Source organism: Ursus arctos, unplaced genomic scaffold, assembly GCF_023065955.2.
Source record: "Ursus arctos isolate Adak ecotype North America unplaced genomic scaffold, UrsArc2.0 scaffold_32, whole genome shotgun sequence".
NCBI classification, from domain to species: Eukaryota; Metazoa; Chordata; class Mammalia; order Carnivora; family Ursidae; genus Ursus; species Ursus arctos.
The window spans coordinates 1,389,865-1,417,752 of NW_026623008.1; the positions used below are offsets into that span (position 1 = coordinate 1,389,865).

At 57.9% G+C, this 27,888-nt stretch overlaps 1 protein-coding gene across 1 annotated transcript; it reads right to left on the reverse strand.

Annotated features, from left to right (window-relative positions):
* On the reverse strand, positions 1–27,650 carry MMEL1 (membrane metalloendopeptidase like 1). The gene is made up of 23 exons (XM_026520022.3): positions 27,494–27,650; positions 16,711–16,788; positions 15,957–16,016; positions 14,811–14,972; positions 14,504–14,584; positions 13,334–13,429; positions 12,859–12,977; positions 12,233–12,298; positions 10,731–10,865; positions 10,555–10,644; positions 7,138–7,274; positions 6,684–6,777; positions 5,289–5,417; positions 4,727–4,825; positions 4,155–4,238; positions 3,700–3,803; positions 3,356–3,414; positions 2,806–2,925; positions 1,781–1,914; positions 1,605–1,670; positions 949–1,044; positions 482–558; positions 1–372 (listed from the first exon to the last, which is right to left on the reverse strand). The coding sequence occupies exons 1-23, from the start codon at positions 27,648–27,650 to the stop codon at positions 273–275; spliced, it is 2,343 nt and encodes a 780-aa protein (XP_026375807.1). The 3' UTR covers positions 1–272.
* Positions 27,651–27,888: the final 238 nt, after the last annotated feature.

Genomic DNA, 27,888 nt, shown 5'->3' on the forward strand with positions numbered 1-27,888 from the left:
TACTTAGCTCAAGTCTGAAGCTCGTGGACAGCTGACAAGGACGCTTTGGAGAGTGGGTGCAGACAGTTAAACAGGTCTACGGGGGCTGGGCGCAGCGCCCTGGCCGCAAGCCGGAGGGCACCAGGGGGCGCCGCTCTGCCCCGGGGCTGCGGCTGCGCTCCAGGCGCGGGGCGGGATGCGTGCCGGTCTCGCAGACTCCAGCTGCGCGCGGAAGGGACGCCTGGCCTTGGGCGGCGGGTGCGCGTGGGCCATGCAGTGCGGTTCGCCAATGGCTACCAGACGCGGCAGCGCTCGTGCGGGTGCATGTGGGTGCCCTGGGCGCAGTGGAAGGCGTCCGCGAAGGCCGCCAGGTTCTGCAGCGAGCCCAGCACCCTGAGGGCGACCAGGGGCCTGAGCCAGCTTCCCTGGGTGCCCGGGGTGGGGGAAGGGGGCTGCCCGCAGGGAGGCGGGGGCTGCCCGCAGGGAGGCAGGGGCTACTTGCCTGTACTTCAGGGGGCTGTGGACGTCGGTCTTGATGGACTGTATGGCAAACTCAGGCCGGTAGGACCCGCACCACACCTGTGGGTGCACGAGGGGCGTGGCTGCAGGACTGGGGGAAGGGCGGGACTGGGGGATGGGAGGGAGGAATAAGGGATCCAGGCGCAGGTGGGGAGGGCCTGGGGTGGCAGGGATGGGCGTGTGGTCTCATTTCTTTCCAGGCACCAGGGAGTCCCACCGGTCCCAGGCTGCCTCTTCTTGGGTGTGGGGAGGGGAGCCCCAGCTCCATCTGAACCCTCCCAGGCTCCAACCCCCGCCATCCTCTTCCTCTAGGAAGGTTTCCAGGCTGGTAAGTTCTGGTTCTGCCTGGTCTGCCCGCTCACCGCGCCCCTGGAAGCGTCCATAGTGGAGGCCTTCCAGCGGGTTCCCAGCGGGCACGGCGGCAGGTGGGGTGGGGACTAGGGCTCCTACCTGGGCATAGTTGATAAAGAACAGCTGGTCATAGCTCAGTTCCAGTCCTGGCAGCTGCTGGTCCTTGCCACCTTCTGCCATCCACTTCAGGTAAGCCTGCGGGCGCCAAGCAGGTGCTGGGCCCAGGCCTGCCCTCGCTCCCAGGGCCATACCAGCCTGCAGGGCCTCGGGAGCCCTCGGGTCCAGGAGAACAGAGGTCCAGCTCCAGGGCCTACTCCTGGTGGAGGTCCTGCCTCTGCAGCTTAAGGCCCTTTGAGCACCCCAGGGACGGTCACTCCTACCTTAATTGCCTAGTGGTCATCTCAGTGCGCCACTGGCTGGGCTCAGGCAGATGGCCACGCAGCACCCACCCAGAATGAGCTCCTGAGGCCCAGAGCCTGAGGCTGCAGGTGTAGGGGTGCTGCCGAGGCCGCCAGGGACGTGGTGAATGTCACTGTCTCACTTGGAGATGGACAGTGGTTTCCCCAGAGGTCGAAGGCTCTGCTAAGGTCAGGGTAAAATACGGGCAGAACAGCCAGGTGCCCACCCACCCGCGGCCAGGCTGGCTCCCCCGGGGCCCTGCTGCCTTCCAGTACTGATGCAGAAGGGTCCCAGGGTATGCCTCGTCTCTGCCTCACTGAGACGCCCGTCCTGGAGGGCCCCCTGCTCGGACCCACCTTGTATGCCTGCCGCACCCCTCCGTTGTCGGCGATGTTCTCCCCGAGCGTACTGAAGCCGTTCACCTGCGTACAGGACCCGGGATGGCAGGCGGCCCGGCTGCCCTGCCTCCCCCTGGGGCCAGGGCTGGGGTGTGGGTCCCTGGGGGCGGCGGCGCCGCTGGTGGCTCGCTCACGTTCTGGTTGTCGGCCAGATCCCAGGAGTAGTTCCCGTACTGGCGGACCATGCACTCCGACTGCTCCCGGAAGTGCTGGGCCGAGAAGTTGCTCCACCAATCCAGCATGTTGCCGTTTTTGTCGAAGTTCCGGCCTGGGCGGGCACAGCGGGCTGCCCACATGGCCCTGCCTGCCCAGTGCCAGCCTCACCGCAATCCTCCCAGGAGCCCCAATACCTAGAGCTCTTGTGTGAGCAGGAAGCGGGCCCCTGAAGGGGGGCACATGGTCCTGGGGGACCAGCACAGTGTCGCCAGGCTGCTCAGGCCCAGGAGGGGGGCTTTGGTGGTCTCCCTTGCCACCCCCGGAGTCAGGGCCTGGGCTGTCCGGTGTCAGGGTTTAATGACCCTTTCTGGGGTGTCCAAACTCTCTGGACCCCAGGTAAGGGGAGCACATGGTCCTGGGGGGACACGAGGCTGCCCTCAGAAGGTCCCAGTGTTCAAGCCCTGTGGGAAAGCCAGCCTTTCTGGGCTGCAGCTGGAGCCCCTGTGTACGCTCACAGGCCCCTAGAGCCGCGCAGGGGTCCCCAGCCCACGGTGGGAGGTGGGAACGCTGGGTCAGTGCATCCCGGGGCTGGAGGATGCTGGCCACCCTGGAATAATGGCAGGTTCAGAGCTTCGGAGCTACACGAGATATGGTGTTGCTGTCTCCAGGTCACAGGCCCAGGGAGGAGAGTGGCCAGTGCATGAGGTGGAGTCTGGCTCAGGCCCTGTGGCCTCTCCTTCGTGGCTCTGCCTAGAGCAAGAGGCCTGACTGGGGCCTGCCGTTCAAGACCTGTTCTGCCTCTGTAGCTCCCCTGGGGACCTGGCAAGTCCTTCCCATGCCCTGGGCTTCAGTGTCCCCATCTGAATCATACAGGGGTGGGATGGACAGCCCCAAGCCCCTGTCCCTCTGTCCCCTCCTGGGACTGCGGCTCAGTGCAGAGGGGAGGGGTGTGTGGGTGTGTGACTTGGAGGCGTCGCTCTGAACGCCCATGCAGCTTCCCTACCGTTGTCGTCAAAGCCGTGAGTGATCTCGTGCCCGATCACCATCCCGATGCCCCCGAAGTTCAAGGCCTGTGGCTGTTCCTTGCTGAAGAAAGGAGGCTGCAGGATCCCAGCGGGGAACACTGCTCGGGGACGGGGTGGGGAACAGGCCCTGAGCGAGCGCACCTCCCGTGCGCCAGGCTGGGGCGGGCACCTGCCATTAAACCCCGCAGCCCAGGAGGCAGGGCTCCAAATGGGCCCATGTTACAGACAAGAAAGTTAAGGTCCCGCGGCCGAGAGGCCAGGGCCAGCGCACAGCAGATCCAGGCTCTTCCCACTGTTCTCTGCTGCCTTCGGGTCAGGGGTGTGCGGCCCCCGTCTCTAAGACCTCGCCCCACCACCCACAGACAAAGGAGAGGAACGCCGCAGGTGGGGTGATGGGTGAAGTTCCTACAGGTGGGGAGAGGTTCTCTCCTTCTAAGCACAGGCTGGAGGTGGCCCCCAGGAGGAAGGGGTGGGGGCTGCTGGTGGCACTTGAGGGGCTGGGGTCAGTCACGGAGCGGGTGAACGTACCTATCTGGTTTCGGTTTGGGGAGTAGAACGCATTAACCACGGCCGCCCCGATGATCCAGCTGTGATGGACAGGCTGGTCACCTGGAGCCCGTCTCTGAGCCCCTCCCCCCAGGCCCCCTACCGGCTGACCAGAGCCCACCCTCACTTAGGGCCCGTGTCACAGTGGCCGTGCCATGAGACCAGTGTCGCCCACAGCCGGGGCGAGTCTGGGCAATCCAAAGATCCGAATCCTCCCCGAGCCCTGGGCCCCAAAGCAGAAGGTGCAGGGGGCTGAGTCGGTCCCAGTGGCCCCCCAGCTGGCCCTGCACTCAGGCCACCGGCTCCCATGTGCTATCCGCACTCACAGGTTCTGGTCCACCTTCTCCCGCAGCTTCTTGAGGCTCCGCTGGGCCCCAGCCTTGAGGTTCTGAAGACCGTTTTCAAAGTACTGGTCCTCCGAGAAGTTCAGCTATGGGAGAGGGGCTGTCACTGTCAGTGTGCAAGCAGGGGAGGCCGAGAGCGGCCGGCGACTGGCCTTGGGACTGGCCAGGCAGTCCTGCACAAGGCCAACATGCTCTGGGAGCAGGTGGGGGGCAGGGGGTGCCCTTGCTGGCTCTGGGCATTTATGCAACCTCAGTGTCCCCCCTGTGACAGGGAACTCTGGAACTGCCCACCCAGTTAGCGGCCAAATGAGTGCCAGAGCCACCTGCCAGGGTGTTGAAGGCTTATGGTTCACAGGGCTGCTTCAGGGGCCCATCGGGGTGGGGGTGCGGGAGCAGGGGAGGTCCTGGCGGGCCCCTTGGCCGGGGCCGGGACGCACATTGGAGTACTCCTCGTCCAGGTGCTTGTTTCCCTCCTCCAGGATGTAGTCTGGGTACCCAATCTGCTCCCGGATGTTCATGGCCTAGGGAGGACGTTGGGGCCAGCTTGTGCCTGCCTCACTGTGGGGATCCTGGCCTTGCCCCTCGCTTCACTGCGCTGTGGGTAAGGGGCTCAGGGACGCGGCCCCTCCTTGTAGGCTGTGGGGAGGTTTAATGGGGACAGACGTGGACCAGCTCAGCCTGAGGCCAAACGTCCACCTGACAGCCAGCCAGGGGTCTGATGGGGCGAGCGCTGGGCGGAGTCGCTTGCCTTCCGTTTGTCACATTGGCCCAGAGGGCCTTCTGCTCTGAGGCCATGGCCACCCCCATCAGTTGCCAGGGGTGCTGGGGGGTCTCCCAGACTTGGCTTCTGGTCCTGCTTCTGCCCACAGCCCCTTTCTGAGCAAGCCATGCCCAGCCTCGGTGAATTAATCTCTATGTGGGTATGGCGATGGTCACCCTGTGCCCCCATGCTGGGGCTGCCCTCTCCCGGCAGGAAGCCCTGACCTTGGAACTCCAGCCACCCGCCCACCTTCTCCTGGGCCTTCTTCTTGGACGCCTCGTCCATCCAGCGCAGCTCATCCAGGGTCTCCACGAACACCGCCCGCACCTTGTCGATGAGCTCTCTGACCTGGGGGGAGTGCATGGCCCTTGTCCTGCATGACCAGCTTTGGGGTCTCTGCAGAGGTCTGGTCCAAAGCCCTGTTCCTGCTATGGCACTGGGGTTGGGGTGAGGAATGATCCCCACCGGGACAGGGGTCCTGACTACCGGTCTTTCTCCTGGGTGGGCCTGGGGCCTGCCTGCCCATGGACTCATAGCCTGTATGATGTGTCCCCTTTCCCAGACAGGCCTGTAGGGTTGGGGGTGGGGCCTCTGGGCAAACTTGTACTCCCCAGAACCACCGAGCACACGCGAGGCTGGGGGGCCCTCGGGGTTCCCACACCAGGAGCTAGGAGTCACCACGTGGGGTGTAGGCATGGGATCTGGGCCCCCACCCACTGTGGGCCAGCATCCCTGCGGGGAGGAAGCACCTGGCCCTGGGCCACGGACCATGGACGGGGGCACCGGAGCAGTCCAAGAGCAGAGCACCCACCGCGTCCTTGCTGTCTCCGGGGAAGGCCTCCCTGACGTAGAGGGAGCCCACGGCGCTCTCCATGTTGCTGTTGACGTAGCTGACGCACTCCCGCCAGCGCACCTCCTCCACGGCTGTGCCGTACAGCGCCTGCGGCGGCCCGTCAGCCATTCACTCACCCACTCATTGCTGCCTTTACCTGTCCTCGGCCTCAGGGTGCCCAGGAGCCAGTGGGGGGCACGGATGCACTCAGACTCCCCTCTGAGGGCTGGTCATGGGTGCGGGCAGGACCGAGAGTGCAGTTTTCAGGGGAGGGCTCCCGACCCGGGCTCTGGGTCGGGCCTTTACCCCCGGGCAGTGGTAGGGCCCTCCCCTACCAGGGCAGCCCCCAGTGCCTCCTTGCCCTCTGTTCTTGCCACCCTGGCCTGGCTGGCTGGCCGGATTCTGACCTCAAGGACCCCAGCCCCACCCCAAAGCACAGGCTGGTGTTGACTCTGGAGGCCCCGGGGGCCATATCCAGCTCAGCTGCCAGCTACCAGCTCTCCGGGCCCCAGTTTTCCATCACCGAAGTAGAGACGCTTGGTTAGTAGTGTCTCCGAGCCAACATAACAAGCAGGGGTCCTGACTTGCCCCAACCTGTTCTGCCATGTTTTCCTCACATGGTGGAGGACCTCTGCCTGTCCCATTTCTCTAGCAAAGAACCACAGAGTCCCCCGGACTCCCTCGTCCCTCGTCTCCCCATTCGTACCTCAACTCTCTGTTGTAGGCACCTTCATCTGCTGCCGATGCCCTGGTCCAACCTGTCACCCCACCTGGATGATGGCCCTGTCTCCACTCTGATTCCATGACCCCCTGATCATTGTCCCAGAATAGCCACCAAGACCACAGGGCTTCCCAGTGGGTCCCCTGCTCTGCCCTGACTGCACCCTACCCCCAGAGCAGCCAGAATGACCACACAAGCAGGACACCAGGCTGTGCTTCCCACTCTTAACACCTCAGCGGCTTTCAGGGCATGCGGAATCCATGCATCGGTCCCATGATTACTGGCCCCCATCGCTCTCCCTGACCTCATCTCCTTCCTTTCCTTCACGTGGCCATGGGGTGTCCCTTCCTTGGGAACCTGCCCCAGTCTTTTCATGTCTCAGTCATTCTCTCCTCAAGGTCTCCAGTGTCAGCTTCACAGAGAGGCTCTCCCTGTCCTGTCCCTTCCTCTGATGTCCTACTTGTTGCTTTTGAAAGAGCAGGTCTCCAGTTTGTCGACTGCCCCAAGAGGGCAGATACCTTGTTAGCCTCTCTCATGGATCTGATCCCAGTGTGGACCTTGGAGTTTGGTCCATAGCAGGTGCTCAGTACCATAAACTGAGTGCCTCAATGACAGGGCAGGGGCAGGAGCCGCCTCTGTGGGGTCCCGCTCACCTTGCGGTAGCTTGCCCGTGCCTCCTTGAATCGCTGGCTCAGGCTACTAATGCGATCCAACACCAGGCGCCAGACCAGGTAGTTCTGCATGGTCCTGAGGGCAGGAGGCAGAGGGTGGGGTATAGAACAGGTGAGCGGTATATGCCTAGAGAGGAGATTTGGTCCATGGGCCGTTGGTCAACAGCTTCTATGCCACGCAGGGAGCTCACTGCAAGTGCGGTGGTGGAGAAAGCCTCTAGGACAACCCCCAGATACAGTCTGTCTGCTCCCGGACGCTTGCGACACCTCAAGGAGGGTTCACATCTCTCCCTAAGGCTCTGTTGGTCGCAAACATTGACCCGCTCATGTCCCTCACTCCCAGAGTAAATCCTCCCTGGGGTCCTCTCCTGTGAGGAGAAGCCGCAGGGGTGGGGGGCAGGGGCAGGGATGCTGGGGACCTTCCCTGGGTCTTCACCTGGCTGAGTAGACATCGATGATGTCTTCAAGGTTCTGGAGGTAGGGGATGCCGTAGACCACCACTTCTTCATCTGGCAGCAGTTTGATTTTGACAGAGGACAGCACAGATTGTATGAAGAGGGTCCAGTTAAACCCCTGGGGAAGGAGGGCATGAGGAGAAAGAGGGAGACACAGAGAGGTAGACACAGCTCCTGGCATCCAAGAAATCTAGCTCCCACCAAAGAACATTCAGAGAATAAGAGAGAAGGCATGGAGGATCAGAATCAGGGGAAGGAGCGGTGACATTAGCACAGAGCCTACGGACTGTGATAAGAGATTCTATGCCAATGTATTTAAAAACTTCAGTGTGGTGAAAAAATTCCTGAAAAAAACCCCACAACTTAGCAAAATGACCAAAGTGTAGCAAATACAGTCTTGCATGTAATAAACTGATCTTTAATTTGAAATATTCCCACGTAGAAATTTCCATACTCATCTGGCTATTCCAATGGATGCTATCTGACATTTAAGGAAGACATACTGCGAATCCTACTCAAACTTCCCAGAAGAGAGGAAGAGAAAACTCTTCTGAATTGGATTTGTGGCCAAGAATAACTTAATACCAAAATCAGGATATTACAAAGAAAGAAGGTAACAGGCTGGTCTCATTTATGATCATAGATACAAAAATTCTAAGGAAAATATAAGCAATTAGGATTTATCCACACCTATATAAAATGGATAAGACATCACAGTCAAACTTGATTTATTCAAGCAATTCGAGTTTGGTGTAACATTTGAAAATCGAATCCTGTTAATTCGCCGTGATAACTGGATAAAGCAGGAATATCACATCCTAATTTTGATGGATGCAGAAAGGAAGACATTTAGTAAATTTCACCATCTGTTCATGATAAAAACTCTTAGCAGACTAGAAACAGAAGGTAAATGCAACAATCTGATGAAGGGAATCTACGTACAACAGCAGCAACAACAAATACAAACACGTCCACAGCAAACGTGGAAACTGAGATGTTGCAGGCTCTTCTTCTTAGGAAGGAAACAAGATGTCTGCTACTGTGACGTTAGCTGTGCCGAGTGTCCCCGCCAGCTCAAGTAAGACCAGCAAGTGAAATAAAATCAGTGAGTTTGAAAGGGAAGAAATAAGACTGATTGTTCACAAAGGACACGATTTCATGTGCATAAACCCCGAAAGGACCTACAGATAAAGTATCAGTATGGTAGAATTGCCTGCGTACGAGTCAGACTCTATGCTAGCAGCAAAAACACGAAGATTATGTTACCAATGACGCCCTTCCTAACAGTGTGAGAAGAACGAAATGGCTAAGAGTAAATCTGATGAAAGATGAGTAAGGCACCTTAAGAGGACGTTTCACACACTGCTGTTGGGGACGGCAGCTTTGTACCCAGGGGGAAGGTTTGGCGTTATCGGCGAAAGACGAACATATATATGTTCCGTGACCTGGCCATCTCATTCCTAGGTAGATACCCAACAACAGTGCACGCATGTGCACCCCAAAGGACATGCACTAGAATGAGCATGGCCACATTATTCAGAAGAGTCCAGAATGTGATCTGACCCAGAGGCCTAAGGAGTACAGCAGGGCGTAATTGTCTCATGTTTTCAGAATGGATCATACAGCCGTCAGGATGAGCGAAAGCTCGCCTGATGCCCAGTGAGATGGGGCATAATGACGGCGAGATGCAGTCTCACCTACAACACGTAGGACGAGAGAAGCCCCGTGCAAGTGAGCCAGCTTGTCTGGCTGTGATGTCGAGTCTTGTGGTGGGAGAAGTCGGGGTGGTGGCTGCTTCGGGGGAGGGCAGGGGAAGGGCCCCCAGGAGGGGTGTCCGTAGTGGTTCTGATCTGAGCGAGGGCTGTGCGCACAAGCTCACGTGGAGGCAAGTCTAAGTGTTATAAAGCATCAGGTGGCAGACGCCGTGAGGCCGGGCTTCCGGGACGTTCCGCGGGGCTGCTCCTGCGCCATCCCCGTGGCACGGCACCTGCAGGCCGTCGGAGTTCTCTTTCTTCGCTTCCCACATTTAGGGCATTTGCAAATCCTGCTGGCTCTAGCTTCCAAATAGATCTAGAAGCCAGCCCTCTCAGCACGTCTGCTAACAGTTGTCCCAGCTGCCACCATTTCCCGCCTGGACCGTGGTGCAGCCTGGTCCTCGCTGTGAGTCAAGTCTGGGCCCCAAACCCCTCTCACACAGCAGCAAGGCCTGTGCCCTGGAGGTCTGGCCCTGTCCGCCCTGTCACCTCCAGGGCCTCATCTGCCCTCCAGCGGCCTTGTGACTCCTGCTTCAGGACCCTGGCCTTTGCTGCCCCTCTGTTGGGGCCACACATAGCAGACGGTCCCTCCTCCAAGCTTCTCTCCCACCATCAGCCGCAGGGCGTGGCCACTCCTGGCTGCCGTCGTCCCACCCTCTCCCTGCTTTCTGACACACTCTGTAGGTCCCGCTCTTTCTCTCTCCTGGCCTGCCTGGTAGCACGGGTGCAAGGTGGGGATTGCCTCCTTGGTTCACAGATGCGGCCAGTGCTAGAGCAGGGCCAGCCTCCCCCAAGTGCCCGCTGGGGCGTGGGCCAGCTGCTGGGCTGTGTGGAGGGGGGTGGCCACAGCAGGCCACCACTGAGAGCCAGTGCCAAGCAAGAGGGCAGGCTCCAGGGACCATGGAGCCTTCCGGAACACGAAGTGCCATGAGCCCTGGGCAGGAGTCTCCCTGAGTTTTCCTGTTCTGTTCTACGGCTCTGGACACTTACATTTTCTGGTCCGGAGTTAGGAGCTTTCGTTTCTATCCCTAGCCCCTGCCCTCTCCTCCCTCTGACTTTGGCTCCATCCCCGCTCAGGCCCTTGGCCCTATGACCTGGCTCTGTCCTCACCCACCCTCTCCGCCTTTTGACCTGGGCCTTGCTTGCTGACCTAAGGCCGGCGGTGGCTAGAACCGCACCCCTGCCCCTCCTGGGGGAGGCCACTGGACAGGATGCCTGCCCAGGGTAGCCAGCCAGCTGAGCTTGGGGTTGGGTGGGGTGCTCCCCTCTCTCTGGCCTGGGCTGCTCTTCCCCTGCCCCCAGCCCCTGAACATAAGTCCTGGCCAGCAGGGAGGGAGGGCCTGAGGGTCTGGCGGTGTGGGGCAGCCTTCGGTCTGGCGTGGGCAGATCCGTGCGGCAGACTTGGGGACAGAGTGCCCTGGGTGGGGGTCTCCCTGGCTCTGGTTCATCAGCAACCCCTCCAGGCCTGTTTCCTGCTCAGAAAAGTGGGGTCGTTGTTGCAGCCGCCTCATAGATGGGGGGGCCTGTGCCCCCCAGTTGGCTCCTGCTGTCCCAGTGTGAGAGCGTCCCTGGTGTGTGTGCGCGAGCATCTGTTTCTGAGGCTTAGCGGATGGAGGCGGGGCTGTGTGGGTGGCGGGCACTCACCTTCAGGCCGAACTTGTTCTGGAGGTCCTCCAGGCTCATCCTATGGTACAGGGTGGTGACATCGTGCCTCTCCTCCTGGGGGGCCGTGGCCTGCACCGGGGGCAGGTGGTCACGCTGGGGCTGGGGGGCCAGGGCAGCCGGGCCGCCCCTGCCCCGCCCCCGCGCTGCGGCCTCACGTTTGCCAGCTGCGTCTCCAGCTCCAGCACCTGCGCCATGTCCTCCCGCACCAGGTAGCTGTTCTCCGGGAGGTTCATGTCTGCCCGTAGCATCGTGGCCACCGACACCATGAACTGCAGGTAGGCTTCCCGCACCTGGGCCAAAGGACGCAGAACGGAGTCGGGCGGCCTTGGCCACCTTGGCCCCCATGGAGCTCTCTGTGGGGTGGGGGTGGGCGTATGACTCGAAGCAGGCCCCCAGGTGGCTCGTGGGGCCGAGCTCGGCCAGCAGGTGATGGCAAGGCCCCACGAGCACTGGGATGGGGCACTCCAGACTGTCGCGCCCTCCCAGGCCAGGGCTTCAGCTGCCGCTCGCACTCTGCGGCAAGCCTGCGTGGGAGCTGCGAGCTCCAGGCGGAGTGGACCTGCTTCCTCACGCCGGCGTGGTCGGCTGCTCGCTGAGGCCACGCCCTACCAGCTCAGAGCTGCCCTCCCTGCTCCACCCCTTCCAGGCGCGTGACCCCATGCCCCTGGGTTCCCGCGGGACCGGAGACCTATTTTGTCTGGCTGCATGGCTGCCTGTAAAGTGCTGGGCACACGGCAGGTGCTTAATAAAGGTCCAGGGCCGGCCCAGGGCTGTTGGCTGGTCTGCCCTCTCCAGGCTCCCGTCCACCCGAGGGTCAGGAGGTGGGTACTGAGGATGGAGGCCCCTCCTGGACCTACTTTCTCAGTGCCCCATTCTGGGAGGGGCTTCCCTCATCGCAGGTAGGAGCCAGAGGTCCACCTCCTCCGGCATCAGGTGGGCTGACACCTGCGGCCAGGCTCGACCACAGCTGTCCACGCTGATGGGCATGAGACCATCCAGATCCCGAGTCTCTGCTGCCACCCGGTCTGGTTCTCTCAGCTCTACCACCCCATCCCAGGGCTCTTCCGTCAGCCACGCTCGGCTTTTCTCCTGGCTGGACCCATCCATCACAGCCTAGCTCATAGCCCGCCTCCACCAGGAAGCCCACGGTACTGCTTCCCCAACATGGGTCATTTCACAACTTCCACCTGTCACAGGCCGCTCCTCGGCTCATCCTTCTACCCTGCTCTCCCCTCTTTGGCTCCTTGTCTCCCTCTTCCCTTGATGCAGGAGCAGAATGGTTAAGCGAGCAGGCCCAGGCTCGGGTGGCCTGTGTTCAGATCTCAGCAGGCTCTACACAGCAGACCAGCAGTGTGGACTGCAGCCCTGCACCGTGGGACGGGCATGCGGGGTGTGACCCTCGGGGCTACAGGCCAAGCCGAGCTTGTCCCCATATGTGGCGCAGAGCGTTTGGGGACGGTCCCTTTGATGATGCCGAGCTTAGCTTGTCCACAGGCCTCAGGCCCGCAGGTGCTCACAGAGGCTAGCTGTGGGCGGCGAGGTCAAGGTCACAAAGGGAAGCTGGACCACAGGTGGGCTCCGAAGCAATGGGTGGGGCGGGCAGGGCAGAGGGGCAGGCAAAAAAGTGCCCAGGGGGGCGAGGGCCAGCCCTACTCACCTTCTGGTTGCTGCCCTCGTTGAAATAGTAGTCTCGGGATGGCATGCCCAAGGTGGGCTGGTCTATCTGGAGACACAGAAGGCGTGAGCCTGGGCAAGGAGCCGGGGGTCCCCACAGCCTGGCTGAGGAGGACAGCAGCTCTCTCCACTCCTCCTGAACTGTGCCCAGTGGAAATATGGGCTCCACCAGGAAGGGGCACATGCTGGTGTGTGTGTGGGCACCGGTGTCCCGGCCCTGCTCTTTGACTGATGGGCGGAGGGCCGTGGGGCCTGGGCTGCGGGGCGGGCTGAGATGTGGCCTCACGGCACCCTTGCCCTCCCAGAGCAGTGTGGCCTAGCTGTGGCCAGTGGTGGCTTCTTGAGGTCAGCCTTCCTGCCCTGGTGACAGAGGCCCGGACAGATGGTCCTGAGAACCGGCTCGGCACACGGGCCAGCTCCCCGGACCGGGACCCGGTTCCGTGGGCAGCCGGTGCCCCCGAGCAGGACACGGACAGGAGCAGGGCTCTGGGAACAGCACTGCAGCTCCCCCGCGCCCCAGCCCCAGCCCCGGCTGGCTCCCCACTGCCCTGGAGCACCCCAGCCAGGCACAAGGGACCCGACCTGCCCCGCCCCCCCCGCGGCTCATACGTAGATGATGTGGCGGCTGGAGTTCTGGTCGTCGTTCCAGATGAAGAGGTCGATGAGGACGCGCCTGTTGAACTGCGTGTTCATCAGGGCCAGCTGCTGCTCCAGCTCCCACCTGGGGCCTGGGGGGTCAGCGCCTCAGGCTGCAGCCTGCCCGGCTCCCGGGGTCCCCACCTCCGAACCCCTGCCCGGCTCGTGGTGGCAAGCACACCGTGGGCCCCCGGGGGCTGAGGGACACGGGGGACCCGCTTCCTGAAACGGTGCCCAGGGAACATCAGGGCCGTGTACGGGGCCTGTGGTCCGCTTGTGCCCCCCGAGCCCGGCAGGGGGGAGGTGAGGACTCCCTAGGGGCCTGGAAGGGGGCCCACCAGCAGCTGGAACACACTGGCCAGCAGGAGCCTGGGGGGCTCAGCTACAAGGAGCCCCGGGCGGTGTCCGCCGTGTGTTGTGCGAGGCCGCCGCCAGGCCCTGGCCTTACCTACACTCTCGTTCCACTTCTCCATGGTCACCGGCCAGCCTCCCATCACGTCCAGGATGTTCAACAGGGGCTGCGAGTCTCGTTTCTCTATCACGCCTGAGAATAGAGGAGGGGTCACTCACCCAGACGCGCAGGGATGCTGCACGCCCGGCGCCGAGTGCGGCCCCCGTCAGTGCAGCGCCGGACGCCGAGGGGCCTGGCAGGTGCAGCTGGGACAGGCGCCTGGGGCTCGGTGAAAGCAGACAGGCCGGCAGGACGAGGGGCATGGCGGGGGACAGGCGATCGGGTGCTGGGCGAGCCAGCCTGAGGGAGGCCCTGTGGCCTGGGAGTGCTCTAAAAGGTGCCCCGTGGGCGGCCCTGGGCCCTTTGGCCTGGGTGGGGGGGCTCCAGCATCGCGGCCAACAGGACAACTTCTCCAGGGCAGTGATGGTTTGGCAGGGAGCTTGGGAAATTCCGTCACAAATAAGGTGAAGGTGGGGATGCAGGGCTGGCCAGGTGACGTCTCTTCTCCCCGGCCTGCCTTTGGCAGCAGTCCTGTAAGGCTGGCTTCCCCAGAGCCCCCACCCCAGTTTCCCCTTCTAGTAAGTTTCTGTCCACTGACCCCATGCTGCCCCTGGGCTACAAATGCCCCCGCTCTTTCCCCCATGGAAAATCCCACTGCAGTGGGCCCTGCACCGATCAGGGCGGCCCTGAATAAAGTCTGCTTCACTGTCCTTCACAAGTATGCTAGTTCTTTAACAGTGAGCATGTGCACGCACACGCATCCACGTGCACACACCCATGTCCACATGCGTGCACACACTTGTCCACACACACACATTACACATGTCCGTGTGCATGTGTGCGCACACACCCACATGCACGCACGCACACTCGCACACACACATGTCCATGTGCACGCATGTGTACCTTCCCCAGGGCCTCTAGGTGGGCCCCTCACCATTTTCCTCCTGCGATGATGTGGCTCTGAGCTGGCGTCAGACTGTAAATAGGGTCACAGGCAGCTGGTAGAAAGGCTGTGTCCCCAGGGGAGCCTGGACCCAGTGGTCCGGTGGGGGCACAGCCCCTCTGGCATGAGTCCTGAGTGGCATGTCCCCCTCCTTGCTGTGCTGCAGGGGCTGTAGGGTCCCGGAACACCCCCCACCCCACCAACCTCCCCCCCCCACTCACTCTCGTTCATGCAGGAGCGGTACAGCATCTTGGCCTTCCGCACAGCCGGCCTGTCCTTGGCGGTGGAATTCTCCAGCACCCCTGTGGGCAGAGGAGGAAGCTGGATGGAGGCCTGAGGCGGCTGCGCCAGGTCAAAGGTCCCAGTGCCCCCACCACATTGGGGGAGAGGTGGTCCCTCTGCCCTTGCCAGGCCTTTATCCCAGGGGATTTCTTCTCCCCTGTCCCCGCTGCCCCCACGGCCACCCTGGAGAGGGGAAGACGCACAGCCTCACCCCAGCTCCACCCCCAAGGTCGCGGCTGCTCTCACCTTTGAGGATGACCTCCAGCTCATCCCGAAGGATGTCAAAGACGCTGTAGCGGGAGTTGGTCTCGGGGATCACGTGGCGCCGCAGCCAGCCTCCGCACGCGTACTGGTAGAAGTCGTCACAGGGTTCCCTGGATGGGTCCATGTTCTGGAGGATCCTGGCGGCTGCTCGTGGAGACGGGCGGAGAGGGGGAGAGCAGCTGGTTACGGGCCGCAGATGCGCTGCTGGACGTTCGATCACGACTGTGAGCCCTTGGGAGTGTCAGTCACCCTCTCCGAGCCTCAGTGAGGTCGGAAGCAGGGATTCAAGTTCTAGGGCTACGACTTATTAGCCACAAGACCTGGAACCCCGTGACCTTTCTGCCCTTTACGTCCACGTTTGCAAACCTGGACGCCTGCAGTCTGGGCGCCCAGGGGGTGCTGTGCTGGGGGCCCTGCCCCTGGAGCCCCTTTACTCGCCAGTGTGTCTGTGGGGGAGAGGGGGCCTCTTACCCACCACTCAGGGTTTGTCTGCTGTTAGAGGAGACGGCTTGGCCCCTAGCACCCCGAATGTGCAGGGTCGGTGGGGTCCAGCTGAAGGCTCTCAGCTGAGGCGGCCAGGCTGGATTCCCCCTGTGGACCCCCCAACCTGGGACCCTCCCTGTCCTTCTGTCCTACTTGGCTGGGGCCTGGCAGGAAGCACCAGCCCAATCGCCTGTGCACGCCTCCTACGTGGGCAGAAAAATCTCATTTCTGAGTTTTCACTGGTGTTTCTTGAGACCATTTTCACTCTTTTCAGTCTGCAAATAGCAGCATACGGACCCCAATTTGAAGACAAATTCCTGGGAGAAAACTCGTATGTTCATGTGAACTTTCTTTCTGTAACTACAGGAAGACCTGGGCCCAGCACTATCTTCCTCCCTGTCGTGGGGGCCTTGGCAGGGGCAGGGCCGCTTCCTGGGGGGCACGGGGATGGGAAGTGGGAGCACACCTGTTTTCCTCGCCCACTGCAGAGGCCCCATCTGCAGGCAGGGCTAGGGTCTGCCCACCAGCCCCCCTGCCACGTCTTCAGGTGGCTTCCCTTGGCCTTGGGGGGCCCTGCGCTAGCATCATGGACCACCCCCCCCTGGGGGGTGCAGGGCTGTGGAAGGTGTGGGGAAGGAGGCTTACCTGCTATCACGCAGCCAGGGCTGGTACAGATTTCACCCATCTCCTTGGGCCGTTGAATGGCTGTGGGCAAGATACGGCGTGAACAAGTGGGGAGGCAGAGCAGGACGGGGTGTTAGGTGGGGTCAGTGTGCTGGGGTGGACAGGGCCAGGCCTCAAACCACCCCAAGCCCCCAGGGACAGTCCAATCTGGGACCCTGAGCCCTCCCCAGGTGACCCAGGACAGGGGCTTTGAGTGAGGGTGAGCCTCACGCTGGCTTGAGCCCTGCTGTGACCCGGGAGCCTCTTTACACCCTCTGCCTCCACTGATTCCCATAGCTTCCCCGGGTCCCCAGGACTACAGCTGGTCATTCTGCCCTCCTGCCTATTTGACAGCCAGCTCTCGCCCCTGTCACCTCCTCCAGGCAGCCTTCCTGTGCTGCTTGTCTCTGCACACTGTGGCCCCTCCGACCCCTGTACCAGCTGCTAGCTGGTTGTATAAAGGTGCACCTGCTTGGTCTCAGGGACAGCGCCCCATGCCTGGGGGTGAGCGTAACTCATGCTGGTTTCCTGGAGTCGAGGGAATATCCTGCAACTAGCAGGTGCTCATGGCTGTGTCCCTGCTCTGTCCTGTCTTTCTATGGGACTCTGGGGTCCCGGGGCAGGGCCCCACTCCCCAGCTACACACCCTGGGCTGCCATGAGTTGCCCAGCCCAGAGGAGGCCCAGTTTCCAGCCCACGTGCTTGGGCCGTGTTTTGATAGGGAAGGCAAAGCTACCTCGGGGTTTTCGTTTTACAATGGTCTTCTCTTCCTTTGAGAAGCAAAGCCGGCTAGGAAAGAGTGTCAGCTGCTTCCCTGGGGAGAAACACAGCACTCAGCTCTCTGCCTCCAGCCCCCCCCCCAGGGGGCACTTTGGGGCTTGCTGGGGACAGCCCTGGCATTTTCCTGCAGTGCTGGGGTCCAGGGTGCTCTGGGGGCTGCCTGACTTTCTTCTCTGACTTCCTCTTCTATCTTGGGGTCATGGGCCACACCATGTAAGGTGGTCAGCTCCTGGGGTCCTACCAAGGCAGGAATAAAAGGCTCATTTGTGGGGAAAGGATGTCACTTCCACTTTCTGACCCATGGCCACCTTCCCCCCATCCCTCCCCTGCATAGGATGGGGGCATTGCCCAGGTCAGCATCGGGATCTTCCGGGTGGTTGTCAATTCTACCTGGAGTGGGGGTGGGGAAGGGGTGAGGTGGAGGGACAGGGGAGAGGCAGGTCCAGGGAGAGGACGTGCCAGGCCTAGCCACCTACAGCCCTGGCTTGTGGCTGATTTTCCCCACTGGGGAAGTACACGGACACCTGGTGGAGAGGAGGGAACAGGGCCTCTTGCAGGTCAGAGAATGCACAGGGTGTAGAGAGCTCCCCCTGGGTATTCCCTGGGGTCCTGGCCATTGGAAGGAATGCTTATGAATCATGGGGTCTGGCATGGGTGGGCAGAGGCATTTCTCCCCCACCTGTTGTTTCTGCTCTTTCCATCCACCATTTGTTCGTTCGTCAGTGCAACATTTGTTGATTATTATGAGTCAGCCCCAGTGCCAGGCACTGAAGATTCAGATGTGAGTCCGACCAGGGCCCACCTCAGAGAGCCCCAGCCCCATGGACACAGGAGAACAGAGCTGATCACAACCAGAAATGAAATGGTCCATGGGTGCCAAGGCGTGGCTGTCCCACAGAGGCTTGTCAGCCTCGTTAACCCAGAGCCCTGGGACAAGAACTAGGCCTTGGACCCCAAAGGGCCACCACTTCAGGGACAGAGACAAGGAGGAGAAGGGACTTTTGCTTCTGAGTAGGATGAAGAAAGTTGGAGGCGACCGTGGCTCCCTCCCCAGTGAGGAGAACAAGCTGCAGATGCAAGAACATGGGGGTTTTCAGAGACCAGCCGAGAACCGCAAGCAGGAAACCTACAGAGCCACATTCCAGGCAGGGAGGGGTCCTCTCCAGAGAGAGGGGCCTGTGACAGCCTTCCCCTGGACGCTGGGGCTCAACGCCGGAGGAACCTGTGAGGGCAGAGCCTGTGAGCGCACCACCCGCCAGGTCCTTCTCGAGGGGCCTTCCCCAAGGACATGGGCAGGCAGGAAAGCGTGAGAACCCCCGCCCCAAGAAGAAGCAGGCAAATATGACCCTTCATCAAGGAAAACCCAAAATAGTCCAAAGACGTGGACTTGGGGTGACCAGATGTCAGAGTCAGCAGACAAAATCTTTAGTGGTTCTGATAATTCAGTTGAAGGGTCTGGCACCGAAGACGGGAAGCGGGTGTAGGTAGGTGGTGAACGTCACCAGATGAATGGACACGGTAAGAAAGGACTGAAGTGAAGAATTGGTTTTACAGGCTTCACAACACACTGAACATGCACAAGACAGAATCCGTGTCAACGTGGGTGACCCAGACCACGGCACGAAGGAAAAAGACAAAACAGAACAGAGGAAAACTCCCCAAATCCCCAGATGGTGCAGCCGCCCTGAAAGCCGGTGTGGAAGGTTCTCACAGAACCAAACACAGCCTTACAATAAAGATCCTGCAATTCCACTCCTAGGTGTTTCCCCCACACAAAAACCTGAATGTGAATTTTATAGCAGATTTTTGTTTGTAATTCCAGAAAGCTAGAAGCAACCATGATGTCCTTCAGCGGAGGAGTGGGGAAGGAAGCTGTATTACGTCCACACAGTGGCATTATTGTTGAGCAACAAAAAGAAATAAGCTGTCGAGCCACGCAAAGATGAAGGGATGGAGCCTACGTGTATATTTCCAAGTGCAGAAGCCATCCAAACATGCGGCATACACCACGATTCCAATTAGATGGCCTTTTGAAAGACCCAAACTACAGAGGTGGTAAACAATGATGGCCGGGCATTTGGCAGGGGTGCGGAGTAGGGGTGGTGGATATAGAACAGGGGGAGTGCAAGGGGTATCCCTGGGCGGATGTGAAAATCACTGAGGAGGTCTCAGGTCCCAGGACAGAATGCAGCACAAGAGCCAAAATGTATCACACGTGGATGAAGAAGCCTCGCAGAAAGGGGTGGGGGAGTGGGTGCTGACCTACGGGGCCTTGGCACTGCATAGTGTGTAAGACCCCAGGCAGAGGAGCTGTCCGCGGTGCTGTTCTGTCGTTGGTGAGCTTGGTCCCGCGGGAATGTGAGGCGTGAACATTGGGACCGAGGGAGTCTGACGTGGCCGGCAGACAGACAGACTCCTCACCGCTGCAGTGGAGGTTAGACCGGCCAGGGCAGGAGGCCGGAATGATGCATGTGATCACGGATTAGAGGTTCCCGTTTAGCCTAATAGAGACACAGAGAGTTGCATGTAGAAGTGCTACAGAGAGCGTGTACACACAGGGTTAGCGTGTGCGTGCACACACACGTCTTCGCTCTGTCAGCTGAGAGCGGCACCAAGAAGTGACCCAGTAGCAAGAATCACACCCGTAGCCCGAGGGTGGCTTTGAACACTGTTAGCCGATAAAAGGAACCAGGGGTCCTTGGAGAAATGGTGGCCAGGAAATATACAAGATGAGCCTGGAACAGAAGCTAGAAAGCAAGAAAGTGCTCCCCTGCCTTCCAAAATCCCAAAGCCACAGGATGGGGGGTGTGTCAGAGCCTCCAGTGGCCCAAGTTGGAACTATTTCCACAAAAAAATACACTAGTAATGGATTACAATCCAAAGTATAAAATAGATTTCCATGAGTCCATGCCGACATAAATAGATCATTGAATAAGTAAATAAATGGGGGGAAATAGATAAATCCCCCATACAGAAGAATTCCAAATAGTGTATGTAGGAGCCCCACCTCTATGGACGTGGATTCTAACTCCCCACCCCTTGGGAATGGGCTGCCCATGGTGGCTTCCTTTCGAAGGGGACTGTATGGAAAGTGGGGGGGGAAGTAACTTTAAGGTGGAGAGACCTGATGAACACTATAGGCTCAAGCCGTGCGATCGTGGTCAGCAGTGGTGATGAGTCACTGGAAGTATGTCCCCCTGATTTCAGGGCTTCCTCCCCAAAACACATCACCCCAGTCTGATCATGAGAAAAACGTCAGACAAATCCCACCTGAGGGACATTCTACAAAATTCGAGGCCAGGACCCCTGAAAACTGTCAAAATCATAAACAAGGGAAGTCTGGGAAACTGTCACAGCCAAGACTAGTTTAAGGAGGCTTGACGAATAATGTCATGTGGCGTCCTGGAAGATCTTGGGACAGAACGGGAGATCTGAATAAAGTACAGCCTTAGTTAATAGACGGGAATGTTGGTTCATTACTTGCAACAATGTATCCTAGTGCGTAGAGTTGGAGGTTAACTGGGAAAGCTGGCGAGACCCATTCTGCGCACTGCACTATCTTCATAATAGCTCCATGAACCCAAAGCTGTTCTAAGAAATTTTTAAATTAGTTTTAAAACAACTGGAACACAGGATCTAGGAACGATGGGACCTTATTATTATTATTGTTGTTATTATTATTATTATCGTTATAGTTATTATTGGGGAGGGGAGCAGAGGGAGAGGGAGAGAGAGTGTTAAGCAGGCTCCATGCCCAGCGTGGAGCCCGACATGCGGCTCGATCTCAAGACCCTGGGATTGTGACCTGAGCTGAAATTAAGAGTCAGACACTTAACTGACTGAGCCACCAGGCGCCTCAGTTATTAACTGGGAAGCAAAACAGCAAGGCCCTTTTGACACAAAGGCCGAATAGAAATGAAGCTTCCTTTAATGCTAAAATAGGATCGACAGGAAACACAGCAAACAGACCCCAAGAAGGATGCTCTTCTCCTTCATAATTCCCGACGGGAGCAGCTTTCCTTAACACTCACCTGACATAGAACTCCCTCTTTGTTCTTTTATATTTGCTTGCATAACTTTTCTAATAGGTGAAGTATTTTCACATAGACTCCCAAGTTAAAAAAATAGTTTGAAAAAAACATTGTTTTGAGATTTTTGTCTGTAAGTTTTGCTCTTCTTAAAGGTTGGCCTTGATTTGAATGATTTATGTTCCCTCTCTCTGTCTGTCTCTGTCTCTCTCAAAAAAGAAAGCTGTGGAAATCTTAGACAGGTGGAAAATAGCCTTCCTCCCCGGAGAACGTGTGATCACGGGCTGGTTGTCAGGCAGGTGTGGGTGCGAGTTCACGGGACTGTGTGGCCAAGGAAACCTCAAGCTGAGACACTTATTTTAAGCATGCCCAGGCTGGTGGCTCCCTAGGTGTTCAATGGAAACAAACACACATGTTCTCTGGAGGGAAACTTCTCAGCCCGAGAGACACGGGGTCCCCACAGGTGAAGCCAGTGCGAGCAGGGATTCACGCTGACGCAACGACAAGCGTCCATGGGTGTGCAAAACAGATGCAGAACTCCGGTCCCCGAGGATCTTCTATTTGGGGACTCTCTGATCCCGCAGGTGTGGGGCACGATGGGCTCCACATCTCAACTCCTCTCTGCCCGCATGCCTTGGCCAGAGGACATCTCCTCCCTCTCTTGCCTGTGGGTTGGCCGCACAGCTTGCTTTGGCCACAGTATGAGGTGCAGGTGATGCTACGGGATGGCATTGCAGCTCTGGGTCTAGACCCCAGGAGGCCTGTGTGCTTTCCGCTGTCCTCTTAGACTCCTGCTGGGAGAGGCACCTGCCCAGACCTGCTTGCTGGCGCTCGTGGGGGGTGCAGTTCCCGTGGAACAGAGTCTCCCTGCGAGCCCGACCCGGGTCAGCTGACCCCCGCCACGGCTGTGCACATACATGTCCCCGTAAATGAGCGCCGTTCTAACCCCTGGGCACTGGGGCAGTTTGTTGGGCATCAATACCTCACTGACGCAGAAAATAATCCAAGTATGTTTGAAGAAGTAAAAGAAACGTTGAAAACAAGGTCATGAAACATTAAAAAAGAGTCTGTGAAAGAAAAAATTATAAATTCTAGAAACACAAAAGAATGTAGGTGCTGAGATTAAATTTTTTTAAGGATTTCATTTATTTTTTTAGAGAGGTTAAGAGAGAGAGAGAGCACACCTGAGTGGGGGGAGGAGCAGAGGAGGGGGGAGAGGGAGGGGGAGGGGGAAAGAATCTGAAGCAGACTTCATGCTCAGCAGGGAGCCCAGTGCGGGGCTCGATCACGTGACCCTGAGATCATGACCTGAGCTGAAACCAAGAGTTGGACGCTCAACTGACTGAGCCACCCAGGCCCCCCACGGAGATTAAATTAAAAAAAAATCCAAAATGGATTTCTTCCCTGAGCTGCAGTTTGTTTTGCTGATTGAAACCTGAGTGACAGCGTGCCACTCTAATCGTGGAGCTCCATCTAACTGCGGTGCGGAAATATTCAGATGTAGTTTTGGAGAACTGACATTTTGCAAAACACAAGCAACATTTTAATTCATATATGAGAAAAGGCAGTGTCCTAAAGTGTATGTGTTCCAAGTTATTGCAGGGCTTCTTCAGGAAGAATTTCTGCAGAGAGAACACAGGTGAAGAGAGGCTGAGTGAGCTGGAAAGTAGTTCAGAGTATTGATCCAGAATGTAGGACCAAGTCAGAGAGGAAAACTCCAGAGACGCAGAGGATAGAGGTGGAGAGGATCAAGGACACATGTAAACAGAGTTTTAGAACGGGGGAAGAGAGGCCACGTGGGAGACACAATATTCAAAAAGATGGTGTACAGCTTCCCGCAATAAATCCAGGGTGTCAATGCTGAGATTCAGGGATCAGAACCTCTCCAAAGCAGAATGAACAACACACATTTTCATAGCTCGATGCCTCAATGGTAAAAGTGAAAAATACCAAAGACGAAGAAAAGACAGCTCAGAGGGAAGGAAAGTTCACCCGATGAAGAATGACAGTTAGATGGGCCCAGATTTCTGGACAGCGGCAACGGAAGCCGGACCGTGAGACTGAATCTTCAAGCCACCGAGGGAGAATTAGGCCCAGATTTACTTCCCCAGTTAAACCATCACTGAAGGACGGGTACTAAATGAAGTTATTTTCAAATAAACAAAAACTAAGTGTGAAAGGTTCTTAAAGCAGTGCTCCCCAGTCTTGCCTGATCAGGAGAGAGACCTCACGGGCTCGTCCTATAGATTTCAGGGTCACACCTGGACAGAGGCCTGGACTGACTCTGGCTCCTCCCCAGTTCATAATTGAAACCTTGACCCCCAGGGACAAAGGTTAAATGAGGTCATAAGGGTGGGGACTCATTCGAAGAGGGGAGACACCAGAGCGCCATGTGAGGACACAGTGGGAAGGTGGCCACGACAAGCCCAGAAGAGAGTCCTCCCCAGGAAATGACTTGAGACCTCCCCAGGAAATGACTTGGCTGGCACCTTGATCTTGAACTTCCAGCCTATAGCATTTCTATTATGGCGGCCTGAGCAGACTGAGACAGGGCCCAAGGTTTGGAGTTCTAACAATTGCCCCTGGTTATTCTGATTATCAGCAAGTTCAGCAAACACTGAATCAGTGCTCCCCAACTTCAGTGCAGATGAATGACGTGGGAATTCAATGCAGATTCCAACCCAGTAGGCTGGGGCAGTCCCCGAGTCTCTGAATTTCTAACAAGCTCCCAGGTGAGGCTGACACCACTGGTCCACAAACCACACCTTGAATAGGAGCCTCCAAAAGTATGTACTTTGGAAAGAAGAAAAAGTATTTCATAAGGACCCCCTGAGATAGAAGAAGAATGAAGAGCAAAGAAACTGATTAGGATGTGGGAAACCTGAAATTAACTTCGACTATATTACATAATGCTGCCTATGTGCGGCAGATAAAAATAAGGTAGACGCCAGGTGCTGCCCACGGTAACATGGACAGGGTGGAGGAGAAGAGGAATTGACCTGCTCTAAATGCTTGCGTTGTTTGGAAGAAATACGGAGGTGTTGATTAACTGGACACTTTATTAAGTTAAATATGCACACACGATCTAAGGTAGAACAATTCTGCTTTCTGCTTAGAAAGTCAAAAGTCATGACAGAATTCCATTCCCATCCTAACAACAAGGAAAACCCAGATAATCTACAGACGTCACAACTTCTCTGGAGCCCACCTGGGACCCGAGGTCAGAGGGCAACGGGGAAAACAGAGTTTCAGGGAGTGATGAGCCCCTCCAAGCAGAGATGATGCCGTCTCCCCTTCGACAGGCCTCAGGAGTGAGACAGTCGCCACACAGGTGGGTAAGAAGAGCTGAGATACAATTTTAATGTTGGAAGGACTTTCTCACTCAGGCCCGCAACCTCTTGCAGGAGACAGCAAGTGTAACTACTTGTGTGATATCAGAAGCTGCTCAGGCCCTAAGAATTATTTGGAGAAAAGATCAGAGAGGTTAGGAAAAAAACTGTAAGATTGACAAATGTCATTTTGAACAGACTCACATCGACAGGAATTAACGGTGGGAGCTGTTGGTGAGCTATTAGTGCTTCGCACTCAAGCCACATCCCACGGTTGACTAAACATCTGTCTTACGAGCAAGAGGCTGATACTTGAGATGGGTAAAGACAGGCTTGTCATAAAATAATTTGACAGAAAAAAAAAGGAAACCTCTTGAACAAGGCAGCTAGTAATGATGAGGAAACCAGATACTGGCAGAGAGCTCAGCTGTGAATAATACTCAGGAGAAATACTGTAAACGGTGCCCGCGGCTTTACCCCAAAGACAAGACGCAACTGTGTTGGGAGGGCAGGGCCTGGCTGGTGGGGGGGCTAAGTCTGCCTTCCCTTCAGCACATCAGGAACCACCCTGGTGCGGGGTAAGCGACAAAATCCACTATTCTGCTATCACGTCTGATCGTGAACAGCGTGACAGACATAGACGTCTTTCTAAGTGTTATCGATGCATTAAATCATGGGCCCTCAAGTAAGCCTCCAATGTATGTACTATGCTATGCTCCATTTTACAGATAGGGAAACCGAGGCATGAAGGAAACCAGCCAAGTTCACGCAGGTAGGATTTGGGGGAGCCGGCATGCCTAGCCATGCCCGGGCATTCACCGCAACCTTGTAACGCCACCCGGCATCCCACAGGGACAGTAAAAAGGGTTCAAAGTCAAGGCTTAGACATGGGAAGACACTTCAGTCCAGGGGTTGGCACTATTTTTCTGTAAAGGGTGAAGTAGTCAATATTTTAGGTTTTGGGGGCCACGTACAAACTCTGTCTCGCCTATCCAACTTCACTTGTAGCATGAGAATATCTGCAGACAATACATGAATAAATGGGCACATCCGTGTTCCAATAAAACTTTATTTATAAAACGTGAGCTGCAGTTTGCTGGCCTCTGTGATGAACAGTGATTGCCGCGGCTGGTAGGACCAGGATTCGTGGATGGGTTGTATTTCCTGCTGTAATTTCTATAAAAACACTTGATGTTGTGAAAAGGGTTTGTCTGTAACTTTTAAAATAACAACTATTCAAACAAAAAATCTAAGATAACCCCCTTAAAGGACTGTGATCGAAAACTTGCAAGCTAGCTGAGGGAGACTAGAGAACAAAATAAGAGGGGCAAGACGAGAGAGAAAAGAGGTGCGAGAAGCACAAGAGGAAAACCGGACATTCCTGTGACCGTGGCGAATGGAAGAGACTCGGTGCTTCAGGTAAGAGACAGAGGCCCCCACCCAGCCGCGAACTGTTGCAAGAGACACAGCGAAAGCTAAGGACACAGAACGTTTGGAAGAAACACGGAAGGGAACAGATGGACACGGGGAGCTAGATTCGTCCCAGCCAACACGGAATTTCAGGCAAACTGCCTTAAGGTAGAAAGGGTCACCGCGATGGTAGGTCACGGAAGACACGCTAATTCTGGATTTGTATTCACATAACAACCCAGCCTCAGCATCGGCAAGTTGCTACTTGGCACAGTTACGGGGGAAACCGGTTCTCCCGCACGAGACTTAACACAGGAAAACCCCAAACAGACAGAAGACTCGACTGATCCAACGGATTTATCTGCATCTCCGACTTTGTCTGACAGTTGTCCTCCGTGAACTCACGCAGGTTACGGGCAGCACTGACCACGCGCTAGTCCTGAAGCGAGTCAGCAAATACTGAAGAACCAGTATCGCATAAGCCACGGATTCTGACAACGATGCAGTGAATGCAGAAACCATGAAATAAGGGTAACTAGGAAGATCTCCACGCATCTGATTAAAAAAAAAGATTTCAAAATATCTCATTTCCTGCAGTGGAAATGAGAAAGCGCTTAGAAATAAATAGTAATGCTGCATATAAATCCTTCCATGGACTCAGCGGGGCCCGAGGCCGAGATCAGCTGGGGGGGTCACTTTTGGGGGTGGGGGCACGGGGTTCTGACTGAGGAGCCCCAGCAGAGACCCCATTTGTATGTAGGAGACCACAAGGAGAAGGCCGACTGGGTAGGGAGGGTCCCCCTGTCTGATGGGTTCATGCTGCTCGGCACTACCTGGGAGAAGACAGGGGCCCCCTTGTGCCCCACAGCTGGGATGGGGGTCAGGGGCCAGCCCTGTCCTCTGGAAGCCTCTAACCAAGGGGTTTCCAGCCCAGTGAGCTCTGAGCAAAGGCTCCTTGAGGTCTGGGTTCCCGGAGGCTCTCTGTGCAGCCAGCGGTCCTCCTGACTCCTGCCCATGGAGCAGAGCCCGTCTATCCACAGAAGACCCAGAGGGACCAGAGACCAAAGCAGCTGGCAGGGGCCCGCCAGGCACCTGGACAGGCTGGGAGCGGCCCTGGGTTGGGACGCCCATCACATCCACAGCTGAGCAATGGATGGATGGTCCCACTGCAGTGCAGACGGCCCTCGCCAGGCCAGTGAGGGAACATTCTATGGACAGAGGCTGTGATGCCCAAGTGTTGGGAGTGCCAGGGAGCGCCTCTCCTGAGTCCTGTGCCCGGTGAACACCCCTGTCCATGCCTGAGCCGGTGCCCCTTGCATGCACCTGCGGGCAGCAGGGGGCGCGGTTTGCCTGCACCTGTGCCCCCTGCCAGGCCCCCGACCCAAGACAGGGACAGCCCCTTCAGGTCCACATGGCGGGGAACAGGGGAGGGGGCAGAAGAGGCAGTGTCCCTGCGGAGCAGCCCTGGCCGCACCCCCATCTCTCAGACCCCAGGCTGACCCCTCCCACCACCTTGCAATAAGCCGAGCCTGTCTGGGAGGCCACGACCTTCAGCGGGCCTGGGGGGGGGGGAGGGGAGAGGGTCTTAGCGCAGCGGCCATGGAGACAGAGGTGAGTGGTGGCGGGATGGGCCGGGAGGGGGTGGGGTGTCCCCAGGCGCCACTGTGGCTCCTGTGAGCTGCGGTGCACGGTGTCGCTGCCTGCGGGAGGGGAGGGGGCTGCGCGGCCGGTGTGGGGACCCTGGTCTGTGCATCTCAGGAGTCCCGCAAGAGCCCATAGCGCAGAGCCCGCAGAACTCGCTGTCGCCAGCCTGCTCTGGATGGAGCCTTCTGGAAGGGGCCGCCAGCCCCCTGCAGGTCAGCTCCCAGTGCAGACCCCGCCTGCCCCATTTGACAAGACTGGCTTGTCAGGGTGGGCGGGCACGCAGGCGCTTCGGAAGGTGGGGGCAGCGGGGAGGGGCGCCTTCACTCACCTCTGCTGTTGGCGGCGTAGAGGAGGCCCAAGGCCACCAGGGCGCCCGTCACCAGGAGCAGCAGCAGCAGCAGCCCCCCCTCCAGGAAGCCTCGGTGCTTCTGTCCCGACCAGCCGGCAATCTCCACCATCCCTACTGGGCTTTCGGGCTTCCCCATCACCAAGTCTCTAGCCAGGGGAAAGTGCACAGCTGAGAAACCCCAAGGCCAAGGGCAGGGGCTGTGTCTGGCCAGGGTGGGGACACCAGGGCAGGGGAGATGTGTGTGGAGCCCCTGAGGTCCTGCCCGAGGCCAGGAGGCCTGATGCTGGCTGGGCGCAGGTGCTGGTCCTTTGAGGATGTTCGTGTCTCCTCTCCCATTGCCAGGTCCACACCCAGCCCTCAGCCCGTGTCTCTGG